Here is an 18,478-nt window from a genome sequence, read left to right on the forward strand (position 1 = left end):
ACAAGGGCGCATGCATTCACATTGGGGTATAGTCCTAGCACAATGGCAATATACAAGTAACTGCAAACAACAGTCTCTGTTTTTTAAAGCTGGGAGCAAGACATTTGTCCACATCTTTAGGGTAAAGTAATAATAATAATAATCTTACTCTGGCCCTGTTTTCATGTTGCCGATAGATTGTTAGCAGTTTCACCAGAAGGTGATTTCTTTATGCTGATTATCATGGCCAGCATTACTCTTTCCCCATACTGACCTTTTCCCACTATAACATTAAAGCCACTGGGTTTTAATTATTCCTTTGAGGCCTTAGAAGATAAAGTCTGCACAATCTGAAGGAAATGAAAGACCAGAGAACAGTTCCAAAACTAATAGGCACTCGACTTTCGTCTTTCTCGCCTTTTTTCTATAGCCCCTCAGTGTATTATTCTGTGAACCTTAGAGTGGGAAAAAGCAATGCTAATTTATCTTTGACAAGGAGAGAGAATTTAAATTTTGATTCTCTGGGGATAATTGCTGATGATACTTTAGTGAAGTGAAGCCTATATTTGTTAAGTCTTCAACAAGGTTAGGAATAATTCTTCCACGCTGCATGTATCCATCATCAGAAGGACCGATTCTGCACCTAAAATTGGACACACTTGCAGTAATCTGTCGTAATACGGATGCACTACATGCTCCACAATTGTATTTTGACAGAGATGGATCTCCAATTTCATCTCCACTCACTGTGAATAAGAATTCGTTTAAATCTCGTGAGAACGGATTCATGAATCTCAAATGAACCTGCAAAAATTATACTTTTACTGGTTAATTCCCACCATGTATACTGCATGGCTTATCACAGGTGAGCTCCTCCCTAAATTATACAAATCTCTCTTGTGCGTGGCACGTGTTACGCAGAAGTTGGCACGCCAGTTTTCATGGCCGCATACAGCAGGTGCATGGACTCGTTTATTTTCAGCATCATTTAATTTAAACATATTTAAAGTTAATATGGGAACACATATATTGATCGAGGATGGTCAAACTGGACAACGTCCAAACAATTTCCTTTCTAATCTGTTGGATTTTTGCGTCGATTCAGCCACCACCTGTCTGTCTCCTGCCGCAGACAAACTCTGCGTCCCCATCGGTCTCTGCGCCCTTTCTGCGCTGCTTTTACTGCTTTCGTGCTTTCTGTGCGTATTTTGTTGTCAATGCATTGTATGCTTCGGTAATTTATTGTGAAAGTTGTGAGATGAAACTTGTGTTAACTGTTCAAGGCTCGTACACCAGAGGTACAAATTTCGGACAGAAAACCCGGGAGAGACCACCCTTTTCTTGTATTGCTTCCTTGGTGACATGTGCAGCACAGTTGGGGCTATTCTCTCCAGGCAGCTGCATATTCAGGTAACATAGATCTCTTTCGTGGTTTTTAGGTTTTGTGGGCACGAATAACTTGTATCTGCACCTTCTTTTGTAGATCTTAATGGGAGCATTTGCTGCTGCTATGAATGCAGTCCAGTTTATGTCTTGCTGCTTTCAAGTGTTACTGTGCCGGAATTCAAAGTCAGGCAAGTTTCACAGAGAAACACTGTACATTTTATTTATTTCATGCATTGAAGAAGTTCCATAAGTCAAATAAGTGTCAAAATGCATGTGGGAAGGGTCTATGACAATTATTCACTATAATCATCTTTGATAAAAATGTAGAAAATTAAGTCTCTTAGACTCTTTACTATACTAACTATTTTAGTCCTATGACAATAATGTAGACTTTATCATCTCCACACATTACAATTCTGTCAGTGTTTAAAGTGCGGGAATGCCATACAAGTGTTTTATTATTAAAACCCAGGCAACCAAACCCTTTAGTCAAAACGGCACATAGTTATCTAAAGATAACTAAACAAATGAACGGGGCAACTATTAAAACTCATTACTGTTTACACCGTGTGTGTGTGTGTGTGTGTGTGTGTGTGTGTGTGTGTGTGTGTGTTTGATCTTGCAGGAAGGAGGTGGAGGATGATGAGGAAACGGAGGAGACAGCACCTCCTTGCAGTTTCCATACTGATGGTGGTTGGAGGAGGTTTTCTCAAGTCTGGGGTCACTCACTACTACTACACTCCTACAGTAGACCGGCCTGTCAATGGGAGGAAGGTTTTGCATGTCTCTCTCCAAGTAAGTGCACACCACAATAAGTGGTTGGAATCCTTTTATTAGTACGGCTGCACACATTAAAGGATGCATACTTTAAAATAAATATGTAAATATTTATGCCTTTCAGTATAATCTTCTTAGAGTCAGTATCTGCTGTTGCTATTCTATATAACGTTATACTTAACACAGTACAACTGCTCTTTTAACAGGACAGCACTGAAATCCTGGGTTACGTTCTTGGCTTGATCTCTTTTGTTATTGCCTGTACATCCAAATTCCCTGTCTTTTGCAGAGCTGTAAGTGACATGAGTGTTTTGGCATCGGAGCTTTGTGTGGTCATTGGTTTGTCAGACTTGTTCCCAGATAAATCACTTTTAGAGTGATGACCTTTTATTGCTCTCCTTTAGAAAAGAGGACAGTTGTTGAGCTGGGCCTACATCCTCTCTGGATTGCTGTGCTCGCTGGCTGGTGTACTCTATGCTGCTGCCATACTCCTCTATGACACCCAGATTCAGTTTCTTCTGAGAGTCATGCCGTGGCTGTTGTCAGCAATAAGCTGCGTCAGCTTGGACCTTCTTGTATCCTTGTACGGCAGGGTGTGAAGGCATCTTTTTTCACTCTCTCCTCCTCAGAGTTTCCGTAACTGTAGCATTTTAAACGGTATTGATATTGATTTAGCCTATTAATGATTTTGTGTGTCCCTAAACTCTCACTGGTTGGTTGGTTTTTATATTTATAGGAGCAGCAGCAGTAGTACAACAAACATAATCCTAAATGATTGTTATTAAAATTATTAAAACACAATGTTGCCCTCATTGTTCTATTTCTGGGAATTAAAGACCCATTAAAATACAGCAGATGTGTACAGTCTACATTTAAACAAACTTAAATTGGGTAAATATGCATTTCCAGACTGTCGTGGAAAGGTGTAATGTGTTGATCTCTAAGCTAACAATGTCAGATTTTAGTCATCCACTGGTGCAAAAGAGGAGCCAGACAGCACCCTTTGAGATTTTCTACAGACACAGAGGTCCTAGTAGGGGACTCGGACATCCCCACCAAGGAGACAGCACTCAAGAAGAAACACACAAAACAGCAAATGCATTCATCAGCACAAACAAAGGTACAATTTCATGCTTCAGGTCCACTGGTTTCCCTACCACTCAGTAATTGTACAGGAATATTTTGCTTTAGAATGGATACCAATACTGCTTCTCTTGGTGTTAACTGAGAGTTCCTGATCCCAGTGAGACTTCCTGAATAACCTGGTTGCTTCATATTAGCACAGACAACAGAAGATTTATGCTCCTTAATTTGTCTGGATGTGTCAGCATAGATTAGCATATGCAGGCATTCCTGTGCAAGATTTGCTTCATTGTTATCTTATGATTTACTAATGTTGCATGAGTATGACCATAGTGCTATTTTACCTGTACTATCCAGAACATGACTGAAATGGGCCCTTACATGGATGTTAATACTCACCCTCTGAGAAAAGTAAGCAATAATATGTTGCAGCAGAGCCTTTTTTTTAATACAAGTAATGCATTCCTTATAAGAGAACCAGTGTGTTCTGTTCACAGATATGTCTAAAGGAGGTGACGTTGTCCAAGGAGGAGGCGGTTGAACAGCTTCCTGATAGGACAGTTCGAGTGGTCAGAGTAGACAGTTTCTGCTCTTCAGATACATCTTGCTACTCTTCACCAGTCAGTTCGGATCTGGAGGTGGGTAGGACAAAAGTATTTGTACTTATAGTAGTAATATATATACCACTTTTGGTGACAAATGGGAGCAATGTGACATTTTCGTAAACACAGAAAATGCATTGCAACAGAAAATACAAAACAATATATAAAATAGTTTTTTTCTTCTTTTTTTTTGAGTAACTGCCCAAAAAAATGGTCATCAGTATATTTATTCTGCAATCATTAATTACATTTTTCTTGGAAATGCTTCACATTTTCAGAATTGTGGGTATTGAAAGGGCCAACCCTGATCTCAGATATGCCCAAGTATGCTAACAAATCAAGCTAAGAAGTGTACTTTTCATTGTGTACCACTAGGCGGTGGCAGTGATATGATGCAAAACTTCTGAAAGCTGTCTCCTTGGTGTTGATTCTGCTCATCGTCTAGCTTTTAATGTGAGTTTATGTAATTGGTTTTCCTGTGCATAGACAGTATGCTAAAGTTCATGACCAGGTGAAAGCCGAGACTGACGCCGTCTTTTGAATGTTTTTACTACATGACCGTTTCCTTCAGTAGAATAAACTTTGAGGCCCTGCAATCTTGCAGAGCCAGATGTGATTCACATTTGGAGATGACTAGTTAAAACTATTGTTGAGGATGGTACTCACAAAACCATCTCCATGGTTTGTTTCGGTGTAATATCTTCTCTAAATTTTCTCTCCCACCTTAAATCTTAACAAAACAATGTTTGTTATATCCACGTTTAAGCAAAGCTCACCAAATACTTTTATAATTGAACTCATAAAACCTTGTAAGAAGAAGTGATGGTGACATTTGCTGCTTTGTGCTTTTCACATGACACTTGGGGAAGTGAAACAGACCGGCAGATTTTCTTGTAATACAAAGATCGTCAGCATGTTCTTCTAGGATTAGTGAGTTGAACTCTATAGTGAGGTGTGTGTGCTCTTTTGTGGGTACAAGCATGTAAACTAATTTCTATGTGAGGAGCAGGTTTTTTTTTTTTTGGATGTGTTTTCGAGTTGAGCAGCATAGCATTTTGCCTAAAATTAAATATTGGCTATAGAGCAACACTGGCCTTGTTTGAGAGGAGTTCACATTTATATAATCACTCCTCTGAAAGGCATATTTGGAGTTTTCAAGGGGAATGAAATTACAAGCTTTTTCCTTCTCAGGCCCTGAAGCTCACAGTCATGAGAGAAAAATCCATCACTGTGCTGTTTTTAAAAAGCCAAGCTATAGAGGATGTCATTTAACAAGAAACAAAGGCAATTGGTGTGAGCCCAAACAATTGGGAGCTCGATGTTGTTCAACAAACAGGAAAAAGCTAAAGATGTGAGTGCCATAGCCACAGTTGATGTTCAGAATGTAGCACAGTATTTGTACAAGATGTTCATATTCATAAATTAATACACACATTTCTGGCACTCGGTGTGCTAGTTTAAATTGCCAGAAGCTGTTTGCTTGGTGATTTAATTGAAATGTTTTCTTACATGTTTCCTTTGTGCCTCAACTTTAACCATTAATTTAAAGAACTTCAGCTGAACGTCAGTTTTTTTTCATTTGGTTGCAACACCTTCCCTCACATTACACACAATGGTTACCCTCTAACAGAGGTTACTCAACTGTTTCAAAGCAAGACAAGGCCACAAATCATTGCATATCACAGTGTTGATGAACAGTTTTAGAATTATTTTCACATAATGTCAATTTAACTTTCCCTTTCATAATAACTCCATGAATGCTGATCATGATAAAACCAAACACCATGTTGTAGCATCCTGCCAGGCAGAGCTCACCCTGGCCTGCACCTTGATTGTCTATTGTGCTGCATGTTGATTACACATTTCTGCTGAGTGCCAGTTCTACGCAGGGGTGAGCCTGAGGTGAGGGGGTGGCGTAGGGGTACGGTAAGGGGTGGAATTGTTTGAGATTTTCCTTGTGGCCCAATTGTTCTGCTGTAAAGAATCTTTGATTAAAGACCAAAACTGGGCTGGGCCTGTCTGCCTAGGAAGTGGTGCAAAATGGTTGCCTGGTCTATAGGGGGCCAGTGCTACCCTCTGCTATTTTGGGAGATGTTTGTGGTCTCCTGTGTGATGCCTGCTGCCTGGAATTTAACTGCGTGTGAACATGGCTTAATGTTTTATATTGTCTGCATTTGTTGACACTGCCCTATTGTACAACATTGCATTAGTCGCTAAAACTACAATAATCTTTCAAGAGCTGTAACATGGCAAACAACTAGTGTTAAAAAAGCAAGGATCAAACCAAATGAAAAGTAATTCTGTGTTCAGAATATGATGTATGATACCCAAGGGCTAGGTGAAGGGTATTTGCAGGCTGGTGATGCAGCTGTCATGAGACATCTGTTAGTTCAGCAAAGGCACCAAAACATACCCCTCTTTCAAGCACACTTAATGCACAACACTGCCTCAGCAAAGAATACTGCTAGCAAGTAGACATGGATGTAAACAATTCAGTTCTCAAAACCTAGCAAGATTATGATCTCAAAATATTTACAGACTGTTGCTGTGAAAGTTAACAGAAACTTCGTTTGCAACTAAACTCCACAGGACACCTGTAAATCTCCTTTACATTGCATTTTTTACAAAGTACATTAACTCCAGGGAAAATGTTAGAAACAATATTTGATTCTTGGATGACTCTGTACATGACTAGAAATTGACGTAATACTTCTGCTCTAATTTTCCATAATATCTTGACCTGTGTATGTTTTCTAGTGGGATTTCGAAGAGGCACATACCCAGTGGAATGAATTAGCAGCAAAACAGAGGCATGAGTTCCTGCTTCACGAATGGCCAAAAACCCTTAAATCCTTTAATACCTATGTCGTATCCGGGCTTCCACAGAAAGCTCTGTCTGGTACAGAAGAGAGTGTGCTCGTCCCTGCTGCAACTTTGGAAAATTGATAAAGAAATGGCTTTTTCAGTAATGTGTTAGATTCTAAACACAGTGCTTTGACACAATAAAAGCTGCAAACATCAACTTTTTATATTCCTTTAATATTTAAATAATGTGGGTATTAAACTCTAACCTTTATATATAAGTGGTACTAAAATAATAGTGAAAACGGCAGGAATATGGTTGGTAAAACTATAGATACATTGTGCAGCTCTGTCTTTACTTGTGGTTGTTTTAGTGGGGAGCAGAAACGATTATAGAATGGAGGAACTTTTTCGTAGATCCTAGAACTATAACCAGAAGTTCCTCCTTGTGTTCAGATTGCATGAACAATAAACCATAACAGTTCTTTTAATGCTGTTTTGAGGAACATGTTCAGCTCCTTTTTCAGAGTAGCTACTTTCTTAGCTGAATAAGAGTCAAATGTGCTTTCAGACCAAACAGTTCTAGGTGTTACTTCCCGGGGAACTATTCCTCTTCAGGGCTCGTCTTTCTGTTTGCATTCGCACCACCAGTAAGAACTCTAAAGTGATGCAGTCGGTATGCCTTTATGTATTATTTTAATTTGTGGTGAGTCTGCAGATTTTTATAATTTCCAATAAAATGCTTGTAATCTTTTGCTTCAGGCAAATGGCAGTAACACGCCATTATCAACTATGAAATATTAAAGTTTTTAAAATTGTTATGGTTTGTAGTTTCTGCCGTCTGAACACATGAAAACGGGGGGGGAACTTCCAGTTATAGTTCAAAGAACTACGAAGAGGTTCCTTTGGCCCCAAAGCGCCTCATACTTTGCACTTCTTCCATTCATCAAGCACACAACAGATCTGTCAGGAAGGTTTACAGAAAAGACCTGCCCTAATAAAACAATATTGCTCCCCTGTTGCTTTGCAAGGTTATTGGGTCATATCCTGTATTTTGCTAGTCACGCTGGGTTATCAGAGCTCGACAGGGAAAAGGGACGACAGAGCAGATAAGAACCAGACTAGACGACCAGAGCTTGTCTGTCCTCTCCATCATACCTTTAGACCTCTGTCCATTTGCCTGTTTCAGGGCTTTAGGCGATGATTCCAGAGCAACTAACCAGGGCATTTTTAGCTGAAGGGACTTCCTAAGGCCCGATAACAGAACAATACACAGATTAGAGCAAAGTTATAAAGCACATTTTACTCCTCCCTGTTACATTTCCTCAATGTAGAAACATGTCTGTGTGAGACAAATGACTGGGAAACATTTACCCAAGTGAAAGCTGTGATAGCAGCAGTAGAAGCTATGGCTCTTACAGTGCATCCAGAAGGTATTTAATACATTTGCCAAAATTTCAAACAAATTTCTTTCATGTTGTCATTATGGGGTATTGTTTGTAGAATTTTAAGGAAAATAATTGATCCATATTCAAATAGGGCTGTAACAAAACAAAAACAAAAGTTATAAAAGTTATATACTATAAAAGTTTCTGGATGCAGTGTAATATCTTGTTTGCCCTGTAAACATGACAAAAGGGTTTCGGTTGGAAGATATTTAATTCATATTGTTCACTTAATTACACGAACATCATTAGATGATTTGACCTTAAGTTGTTCTACCAATTAGTGAGTCAATTAAGCTGTTATTTAAGCAATTTAAGCAATGTTACTGAATCCAATTAAAGACTAGTACATATCAAATGTATTGTAACGGTGAGAAATCTGTGATTATGGATATATTTGATTAAAAATATACTTAATTAGTTAAATTATCTAGTTAAATTAAGCTAATGTTGCAAACTATGTCTTCTCATCTTTACTGATGACATTATGTTTGTAACTAAATTATTTACAGTATACCTGGGATTGTTTTTAGAAATAGACAAATACATTTAACTATAATTCTAACAGATCTAATAAACTCAGTAAAACATGTTATTTCTCCATTGATGTCATGTGATAAAAGCTGAACTAGCGTCACTCTACCTCTGGGCCTCATCTCTGACCCTTCTGAGACTAGCGGAAAGAAAACTAACTGTCCCACATACAAACGTGGAATTCTGTTTGCAGAAGTGTTGAAGAGAAAGGATTAGCACATCTGAAGCAGCAGTGGGGGACAGGCCTTTATGTTTTTGTTGGCCTCTACGTCAGTGATCGCTTCACTGAAAAAGGACATGGAAGACGCTGGATAATCTGAGTATGCAGAACATTTTGCTCACCTTGCAAATTTGCAAGAGTGGTAGGAGGGAGAGGGAAACAAAATGCTGAATAGTTGCCATGTATAAATCAGGATCTAAATGTGTGTTAATAAATACCTGACACAGGATAAATAAATGTGCCAGGCTGGCACAATTTCCATGGCTGGGCTACCCCTGGGTCATACAGCAGTTTTTTTTATTACTGAAAGATGTGTTTTTCAATTTACAATTGAAATCTTATAACTAGTAGCTACTGCTGTCTGGCGAATGTACAATAGTGGAGAAAAAAGTACAGCACTGCCCTCTGTAATGCACTGGAATACAATATGGCTATTAGAACAGGCCTATCAGTAGCATGGGGTCAGGACCAGGGCTTCCTTCTTCACTAAAAAAGAACATTAGTACGGCCAAAGACACAGAACAGTATCTGCATAGATAGATATTTGTATACTACTTGCTACTTGTTTTCATATTGTTGTGTTAGTGACTCATTCGTGACTCTGACTAAACCTCTTTTAGATTTAGTTTTGACTCAGACTCTGGTATTGAACTTGTCTTTGATTCTACCGAAGCGGACAGTACGGCCTTTATACACTTAAGGCAAACAGCTGCAGAAATATGAGCTCTGAAATGGCAATAGTGATATAATCTATCTGAGGTCAAGACTGAATCACTTTGGTGATCTTGCTGTAATCAACAACAAACATGAGGTGGTTGGAAAGAGATATCATGTTGAGGTAACTAAGGATTTTGTATGAACCCTTAAATGGTGTGGGAGTATGGTCTCTTACTCAGCAGTGTGGTACTGAGTAGTAAAATGCATTGCAAAAGAGGCTGTATTATAGAGATAATTATAGGTTAGTTCATAATTAGGTGGCCAGGCTCTCTAATTTTATTGTTGGTACTTTGCTTTATACAGATAATGTGGTTCTGCTGACAGAGACTGATCAGGACCTTCAGAGTATATTGAATACTGTCCATAGTTTTTAAAATGGCAACCGAAGACAAATAAAAATAGAACTCGTGGATATCTAAAATTGAGACTGGGTTCTTGGATCAGTTCCTTTGTCATACTCAGACAGTCACAAGTATTTAGGTTCTAGCTTTGATGCTCATCTCATCTTTGAAACTACAAGGATGATCTTCTCAGACTCTGCTGGGGGTCTTCGGGAGCTGTTCTAAATAAAGTAAAGATTTGTAAATATTATAACACACAATGTTGCGTAATTCTTGTTTCTATGCAATCCTAGAATCTTCTGCATTGATCTGAGGCTCTTCTAGTCAAATTCAATGTAATAAAGTATAAAAGAGGACTATGTACTGTTTCCTAGGGGTGCATAAATTGACCCTAAATTGTCAGTAAGTCGTGACATGGGATGGGAACCATGGCAAAAGAGGTATAAATCAGGCAAAAGAGTGACTTGTTATGGTTATAGAATAGGTTTATTAATATGCCAGAGAATAGACTTACTAGACAAATTTTCTATTAAGACTGCACTAATAACACACAGGCAAGAGAAATTATATTCAAAGTTTGGTTTACAGCATATATTTAAAAATAAGCTGCCCTGGACTGTACTTTATATTATGTACAATCTGTTATTTAAACATTATCAAGTAAATTGGTCAGAGAGATACAAACCAAACGAACCAAAACTGAGAACATACTGTGTCACTGGGTAAAAATATTATCCCAAACAATACGTCACTCTCAACCTGACTGTTGTTTGTGCAGTTAGAATTTGTTATTTGGCCCTTGGCCTTGGAAACTAGACACTTAAGTTTAGTTTCAGAGGGGGACGGGAAGTTTCTGCTATTTGATTTGGATGAAATTGAGAATGAGCTACACTTTGTGTTTTACCATCCTTTTTATAAGGAACTTTAAGATAAGATTTAAAAGAAGTCCAAATAAAACTTATTTTATGGTTTTTTAAGTTGCATTAAATATTTAGGTTGTTTTTTTTTTTTTATCTTCCCATAAACAAATTGCATAATAACTGCAGTGCAATGCAAGTTTGAACCATATTCATTGTTTCCAAGTATATCACATCGGTTTAGTTTTTTAATAGTGTCAATGCAAAAATACATATATTTAATATGTCTACATATACTATTATATACCTAGTATATTTACTTAGGTACTTTATGTACGCTTAGATTAATATCCTCAGCTGCTTTCCACCACTGCTGAGCTGTTGATGCTTAGAAAACACCATTACTTCACAATTACCGTACCATCGTGCAGATGTGTGAGACTGTGTGCTCCCTATTTGGTAGCACTAATATTTACTTTAGGGTGATGGACGCTGTGCACCCTGCAGGGTCGTCCTGTGATGTCACGACACGTCACTTCCTGCCGTCAGAGAGCCAGTTCAGGCCAGTTCACTAGTGCTGTAGTACTCAGTCTGTCCTACTGAGCTGTCAACACAAATCCTCCACTCTGTCTGTCTGCGATAGCATTTTCTTAATAAACTCGCTCCTTATCTATTCTTAAAGACGTTTTCTTTCAGATAGCAGCCACTCTCGTCACACTATGGCTCGGAGGTGATTTTCAGCGTGTCCAGGTGGTTCTGGGTGAGTGTGTTTCCAGTGAACTATCGTGATGTGTGTTTGCCGTTTGCTTCCATCGCTGTCATCATTGCCCATGTGTCTTGTGCTGCCTGTCTGTGCTAAAGCTAAAGCGGTAAGGGTAGCTTTCCGACATGCGGACGACATCGTCCTTCCTACGGCGGGACAGGAAAACGGCTGGGGTTGCTAATGTTAGTGAAACGTCTTTCTGACCCAGTGTGTTTGAATCTGAAAACACAACCAGGAGTAGAAGACATATGGAAGTTGTTTTCAAGCTAGGCACTAAATCGCGGGCTAACAATGAGGCTCGGCTAACGCTAGCCGGCTAGCCAACACCCAGAGGTGTCTTCTTGTCTTCCCGAAAAAGCGCTCCGCTCACCCGGCGGAGCTTGATTCATAGACAGCAGTAGTTGCCGTTTCTCGGCTAGTCTACTATTTAGTAGTTTCTTTGGATGATATTAACTACACACATTTAGAGACCACAATTTGCACATTTCAGCCCGGGTAAAATGCTTTTATTGTGGTTTAAACACAGATGAATTTGTACGATTATAACGTCACTGTTGTTTTCGGCAGAACTAAAAGCTTGCGATCTCCAGCAAATGTCAGAATCTGAACCGACCCGCTTACCTGCAATTCTCTCTAAATACATTTGGGACCCATCGCATTCTGACGCCTTAATATAAAACGTCTGACCTGAAGGGCTAATGAAATACACAGCTTGTGCTTTACATGCAAATATAGCCAATGTAGTAATGTGGGCTGCATTAGCTGCACATTCTTTTAGTTGTGTGTGTGTTGCTTCTCATTTATCAACATGTAATTTGAAATAAATAGAGTATTCGTGTTAGTTTAAAAAAGACTTGACCTTGGCATGTCTGTAGGCACACTATTCTGACCTCTGGTCTTCAGTCCATTTGATCCTTGAATAACTCAATAAACCAGTGCTTTCAAGGTATTACCCAACCCATCACAGCAACTACTACACAACTACTGTACTGACATAGTGTTATCAGTATACAACTACTAACCTATTCAATACTCTTCTTTTCACTTTATTGAAATGAGGTTATTACCTGAAAATTATGTTTAAAAAACTCTTTACAAATCTTTACAGGGTTTGTTTCATTGTTTTTTTATTAAGTCCCATGCAATTAGGTGTTCTGTCCAATGACATTGTTTGAACATTTTAATGTACACAATACCTCAGATGAAACAGACACAACTTTTTTTCTCTTCAGATATAAATTTAAATCACGTTAAAGATATAAAACATTGTACTGACAATTTAACAATTAATTGTGCATATTATCCACCCTTATTTTATTTGTAAAACAAATGTCACAAGATGCATGAATGTTTTTTAACCGTTATGGTGATTGTGTTTCGAACATATTTTAAACATACAAAACCTAATAAAGAAAGAGAATGAGAGAGGAAAAAAAAATTTTTTTTTGGAAAGTTAGGGCAGAGTTAAGAACCACAGTTCTAGACTATGGGCTTTGTGTCTGGGCCTTGGTTGGGCCAAGGACAGTCAGAGAAGAAGTGATTTGAGTGTTTTCTTGGCTGCTTCAGGTGAGGGCTGTGTGTTATATTGATGGTAAATATTCTTTGATGACCTTGTCGTCACTTCAACATCGGCAGCATTTGAGTGACAGCAGCTACAACAGTAACGTAAGCTGTTGCTATTTCCTTGGAGATTTCTGCATGTGTGAGTTCTGGCAGCCAACAAGCTTGAGTAATAGTTGCCAGAGCAGCTGAAGATGGCGAAATGCTTCCAAAGAAAGGTAACTGGACGATGTATATAAATTCTGGGCACAACTTTCTCGGCACCATTTAGCTTTCCACAAGTCTTCTGGCCAACACTAACCATTGTGCCATGTGAATTGATTATCTCATTGACAATTTACCATAAAGCAGTGAGTCACAAAGGTAAATGCTTCTGTATGTACATTGCCTATGATCCTTCTTACACCTTCTTCTGAGGTGTCCTATCCTTCTTGGTGGATTCACTTACTAGTGGCCAATTTACAGACGACACTTTTCAGTTGTGCCATATTCTATTTTACCTTTCGACTAACTATTTTTTATTTATTTATTTTTTGATAATTGGTATCAAATTTTGCCAGTTTTTGTCACACCTCAGGGGACTGTCCTATCAACTTTGTGCATGATTTTAACTTGTAGAATTTATGCTTTTTGAATGTGTGATTTATTTGTAGTTCTTTAAGACTTAAGTTGTGGAGATTTTTAAAATGTGGATGGAACGGTGTCTTGAGTCAGACTGGCTTTGCTTGTGGTTAGATATTTGTAATATAAACAGCCCTGATCAATTACAAATGTCCAGCCTGAGTTCATGTTTATTTGTAGTACAAATCCCAAATGTACAGAGTAGCTCAGAACAATTTATTGTCTCTCCACTTTTCTGTTTATATATAATAACAGCCAGTGGTTTGTCAGGCACGTGTGTCCTCTTTGCTGCCACAGTGAAGCTTAGGAGATAATTAGTTTACGTGGCTATAACAAGAACATGACCTTTGAGTTCAGTGGAATGATATGCACACACTGCTTTGTTTCTTTTAGATATAAAGAGAAGCTTCTGACTCACAACTAACCTGTGCAGCTTCTGACTACACACTGTAGAATTGAGGGATTGTATGCACACTTTATATATTAAAATAAGTCTTGATGTTACAAGGGAACCATAGTAGAGGATCCCTTTTGCAAAGGAAACATTACCATGATAAATTCTTAAGCGATTCACAATTTGTATGGCGGGAGACATTTTTAACATGATATCGTAATTGCTGCAATTGTGTCAAACTGTGCATGCACAGCAGTTAGTGAAATGCCCAACTGGAGGGTGAACAAGCCGTCACATTACACAATTTGTGTATAACAGTATAACCTGAGAACTGTTCAAACTGTGAGAAAAACTAATTGTCAGGTAACATGTGGAAAGTAGTGTAATTCACTCTGTGCCTTGTGGTCTCATGCTTCACTAGGCATACAGGAAAGAAAATAATACCTGATATAATAAAAAATATTCACATGTCCGGGGTTGGATATGCCTAGGGTTTATATAATGCTTTTGACTGTTTTTATGCATTATCTCAATTAGTTTTTTCATAGGCAGCTCTCTGCTTTTCAAGTTGATTTATATTCTTAAACATGAAATCAGGTGTTTGCAGGTAAAACCCAAGGCTCGAAGGTTGTCCTTTAGAGCTATTTATTTGCGTAGTCAATCTTATAGGACAACCCTAGATAACAAGAAACACGTGTTAGTCACATTGTTAATTACTGCTTAAAATTTTGCTCATCTGATGCAAAAGGTAAATGGTCTTCACTTGTACAGCGCTTTTCTACCTATTGGCACTCAAAGTGCTTTACACTGCTTATTATTCACCCATTCACACACACTCATACACTGATCACCAACACTCAACGGGAGCAACTAAGTTGGAGTTCAGCGTCTTGCTCAAGGAAACTTCGACATGTGACCGGAGGAGCCCAGGATTGAACTAACAACTGTGAGATTGGTGGACAACCGCTCTACCGTCCTGCGCCACAGTTGCCCCATAAAGCAATGAGTCTTATGTTTTTTACTGTAATTATCATCTGGATTCTCATCCTTAATTTGCTTAGCAACTGAATGTTTCACTGTTAAACTTCTCAGTGAGACCATAATGTCTCAGTTTAGCAAATGAGGTGCCAATATTCGCTGGCCTTTGAGCCAGTACCCGAAGACTTTTCACAGGTGAGTTCTAAGAAAGAAGGTTGTGATGGAAGGCCTGCCAGTGTTGATTCAGAGTGTAAATGAGAAATATCCTGACATGGTAAAAGTCCTCTCCCCAGCCCAGCTGTGTTTTTATGTGGGATCCCAGTGCAGTGTGATTAGAGAAACATCTTTCTAGTGCTAGTATATTGGTTTGTCTACAACAAGACCGGGACAAAGCTGTGGCTGCATCAGTGGAAGAGTGAACACTTTGAATGAAAATAGAAACAACTGTGAAATTTAACACAGTAATGTAACCCTCAGTGTAGAGATGTGCAACTAGATGAACACATTGAGCATTGCAGGTAGAATGAGTTCATCACTGCTCAAATCTACCTGCTCATTTAATAGAATGTTTCACCACGACTACCCAAAACTCAGTTGATTTTTCACATATTTATGACCTCTAACGATGTTACATATCCTGGAAGATAAAAATTTGTTATAAACATGAACATACTCCCTTATGAAGTCCACGGGCAAGAATGTCTTGACTATGTCCCTGTTATGTATGCGGAAGGATTAATGGTCAGGTGCTGTTTGGACATGTATGGCAGACCGTCATTTTAGTTTTTGTGGTGTGTCCCATGATTTTTGGCCAGCTGTTTAATGTCAGAGACTTCCTCAAAAAATAAACTCTGAACAAAACTTGTAACTATTCTAATAGCCGTCCACCTGATGATTATCACGGAGTAGTTCAAGATACTGGATGCCAGTAAAACAACCGTTTTTAAGTAAGACAGCAGCAGTTGTTTATTGTACAGTAAAACAATTTCTGCTGATGCCACTAACCAAACATTGAAGCAGAGACATTCTTACAATTGTTACATCCTAAGTCAACCACTGGTTCATTTTGCTTTGGAAATCATTTGGAAGATATCTATTTGCTCCATTAGTTCTTTGTCACATGTGAGGACTCTGGAGGACTTTATTTCTCATTCAAGAACATACAAAGAATTGCCATAACTTTCTTCTGATTTGTCTTTCATTTTGGTTTGTCCTAATACAGAGACAACTGTATTTTAATTTAACATTTATGAATCCAATAGTCTGTAACATACATGTGGAAACTTTGTCACCAAGCGAAAGAACTGTGGTGCTCTTTGAAGGGAAAACCTGTTTTGATCTCCTACACAGTGGTTGCAGCAGTCAAGCAGGGCCACTGTTAATCCATGAGCATGTGGTCAGACTCAGCACACTTTTGATCTGTAGGTTTTTTGTTTTGTTGTTTTTCTTTTTCAAGCATTTCCCTTGGATTGGACTTACAGGTTTTTCACAGGATTGGGGCCATATAGCAGGCGTCTTTGGATAATTTGTAGGAGTTGTGTGCTGCATGCATAGATAAGTCTGGCTGAGTTGATTAATCATTTAATGAGGACCTAACAAAAGATTTTACGTAAATTTCACAATCTAGCTTTTTTTTTTCCATCAAATTAACAAAACTACCAGACAAGCAGACACCAAGTAATAAAAGATACACTTATCAACCCTCAAGCCTAAAATTTAGACATTGCGCTGACCGATGTAATGCCGTGTAATAACCCAAGAGTAGGAGGGGGAAGTGATAAAGAAAGCACATTGAGTGCAGAGCATGATGACAACAAAACACTTTTTCCTCTAAGTGCTTCCATGAATTATAGACTTCTGTCATTAGGTCATGGCTCATTGTTCACATTTTCCTTTTTGTCTCTGTGTAAAACAGGAATAAAAGGGAAAGGAGAATGTCTAATCTATCCTCCAGTTTTTTTATTTGTATGCAATACTTTTGCTTTGCAAAATGAAACTTATTCATCCTCATACCATTAATACGCGAGAACTGAGTTCTGACTGTTAGTTTATGGCACTTTTGTACTAATGCTATGTCAGAACCATGAGCTTTTTAAGGCTAAACTCAACTGTCTCTAAAGAAATGAGCTGACATATTAAATTTAGTTTAGCATGGAGCAAGTTGTTAATTCAGTGCTTTAAACAACAGAAAATGAATGCTTCTATATTGCCCTTTCTTTAATCCAAACATTTTCTTGATCCAGCGGATCAGTTTATTACATAAATCATCAGAATTTATTGCTTTTTCTTGTCTTGTGTTACAGTGAGCTACATATGCTTGTGTTTGGGTCTTTTGATTGGATCAAACAAGCAAGTTAAAGACCAGACAATTTAGAACACAATTTCCAACCCTTTTAATCAAATGATTTATTGAAAATAATCAGCAAATAAACAGTGAAGAAAATAGCCATTAGTTGTAACCCACAGTTGTGTGTTTGTAGTCTTATAAACATTGCTTACATAAATGTTTGATAAAGGTTAATTTGCAAACAATATTGAATGTTATACTGATAATAGGTTGAAGGTAGTTGATGAGTTTGTCACAGCATAGTAAAATAAAATGTTTTATTTTATTATGACATTACGTAAATGTACAATTTATGAGCCACTGGCTATGTAAAAGCTGTAAGATTTAGCACCATATTTGCTCTTGAACTTGAATAGCTAAATATACATCAGGAATGTATATTTATTGGATTTTTTTGGACATCTTTCTTTTTAGGAACACTAATGATTGTCTCATTTGAATCTTGTTCAGAAAAAATAATCAACAGCCGCCATACGTTTTTTTTTCCCCCCCTAAGGCAGCATTGCTTATTAATACAATAGCAGACTAATCAAATAAGAGACAACAATGTGACTTTAGGCTGGGCTCGAGAAAGCTAAAAATACATCAGAGTCGCACAGACTCTGAGAGGCCCCAGACAGGGTCTCCCGCATTTCATTAAGAACACTGGTTACTCTTTCTTGTGGGAAAAGTGGTTTGGGATTATTACAAGACATCAGCAGTGGTACAGGGTGGTAACAGCAAGCCTCATGAGTGGATACTAGTCATGAGGTATCACCTGACAATTCTTATATACACTGCAGCCACTTCAGCATTATTTTATTGTGATTTGCTCAAGGCTTTACTGATGATGTTGACACCTATGTTACCCAGGTTCTTTAATCACTGGAATACTGGGAATTAATCTTTAATTGAAGTTGGTCAGGGCAGGATTATTAGCGACAGAAGACAGAACAGGAAGATGTAAATCTGAACTTAAAATTTTTGGCAAACTTTTCACTTTTTCAGTTGTTTGGTCTCATTTATTTAATTCTATAATATAATTAAAGCTCCACAATTTGGTGAAAAGGTCAAATTATGACAACTGTTTACG

The 18,478-nt window shown here is 38.1% G+C and overlaps 2 protein-coding genes across 10 annotated transcripts in view; both read left to right on the forward strand.

The window, feature by feature from the left end:
* Positions 1-11: 11 nt before the first annotated feature.
* Positions 12-10,244, forward strand: tmem44 (transmembrane protein 44). Of its 8 annotated transcripts, XR_010914963.1 has the most exons (11): positions 12-1,178; positions 1,263-1,389; positions 1,463-1,557; positions 1,995-2,160; positions 2,349-2,435; positions 2,547-2,717; positions 3,101-3,262; positions 3,583-3,636; positions 3,723-3,863; positions 4,203-4,280; positions 6,585-6,723. XR_010914963.1 is itself a non-coding variant. In XM_067512095.1 (10 exons), exons 1-10 carry the CDS (start codon positions 778-780, stop codon positions 6,771-6,773), a joined length of 1,593 nt encoding a protein of 530 aa, XP_067368196.1. In that variant the 5' UTR covers positions 12-777; the 3' UTR covers positions 6,774-10,227. The 8 variants fall into 8 exon arrangements, 5 of the variants coding, with proteins under 5 accessions (XP_067368196.1, XP_067368200.1, XP_067368197.1 ...); XR_010914964.1 differs by lacking the exon at positions 4,203-4,280 and having other exon boundaries at positions 3,707-3,863; positions 6,585-6,721; XR_010914965.1 differs by lacking the exon at positions 6,585-6,723 and having other exon boundaries at positions 3,707-3,863.
* A 1,068-nt stretch (positions 10,245-11,312) lies between these two features.
* Positions 11,313-18,478, forward strand: part of atp13a3 (ATPase 13A3) — a 38,669-nt gene continuing 31,503 nt past the window's right edge. For both annotated transcript variants that reach the window (XM_067512092.1, XM_067512093.1), the window contains exon 1: positions 11,313-11,503. The gene's annotated coding sequence lies outside the window, so the exon portion shown is untranslated. The remainder of the gene's footprint in view (positions 11,504-18,478) is intronic.

This window comes from Channa argus, chromosome 8 (assembly GCF_033026475.1).
Source record: "Channa argus isolate prfri chromosome 8, Channa argus male v1.0, whole genome shotgun sequence".
NCBI lineage: Eukaryota > Metazoa > Chordata > Actinopteri > Anabantiformes > Channidae > Channa > Channa argus.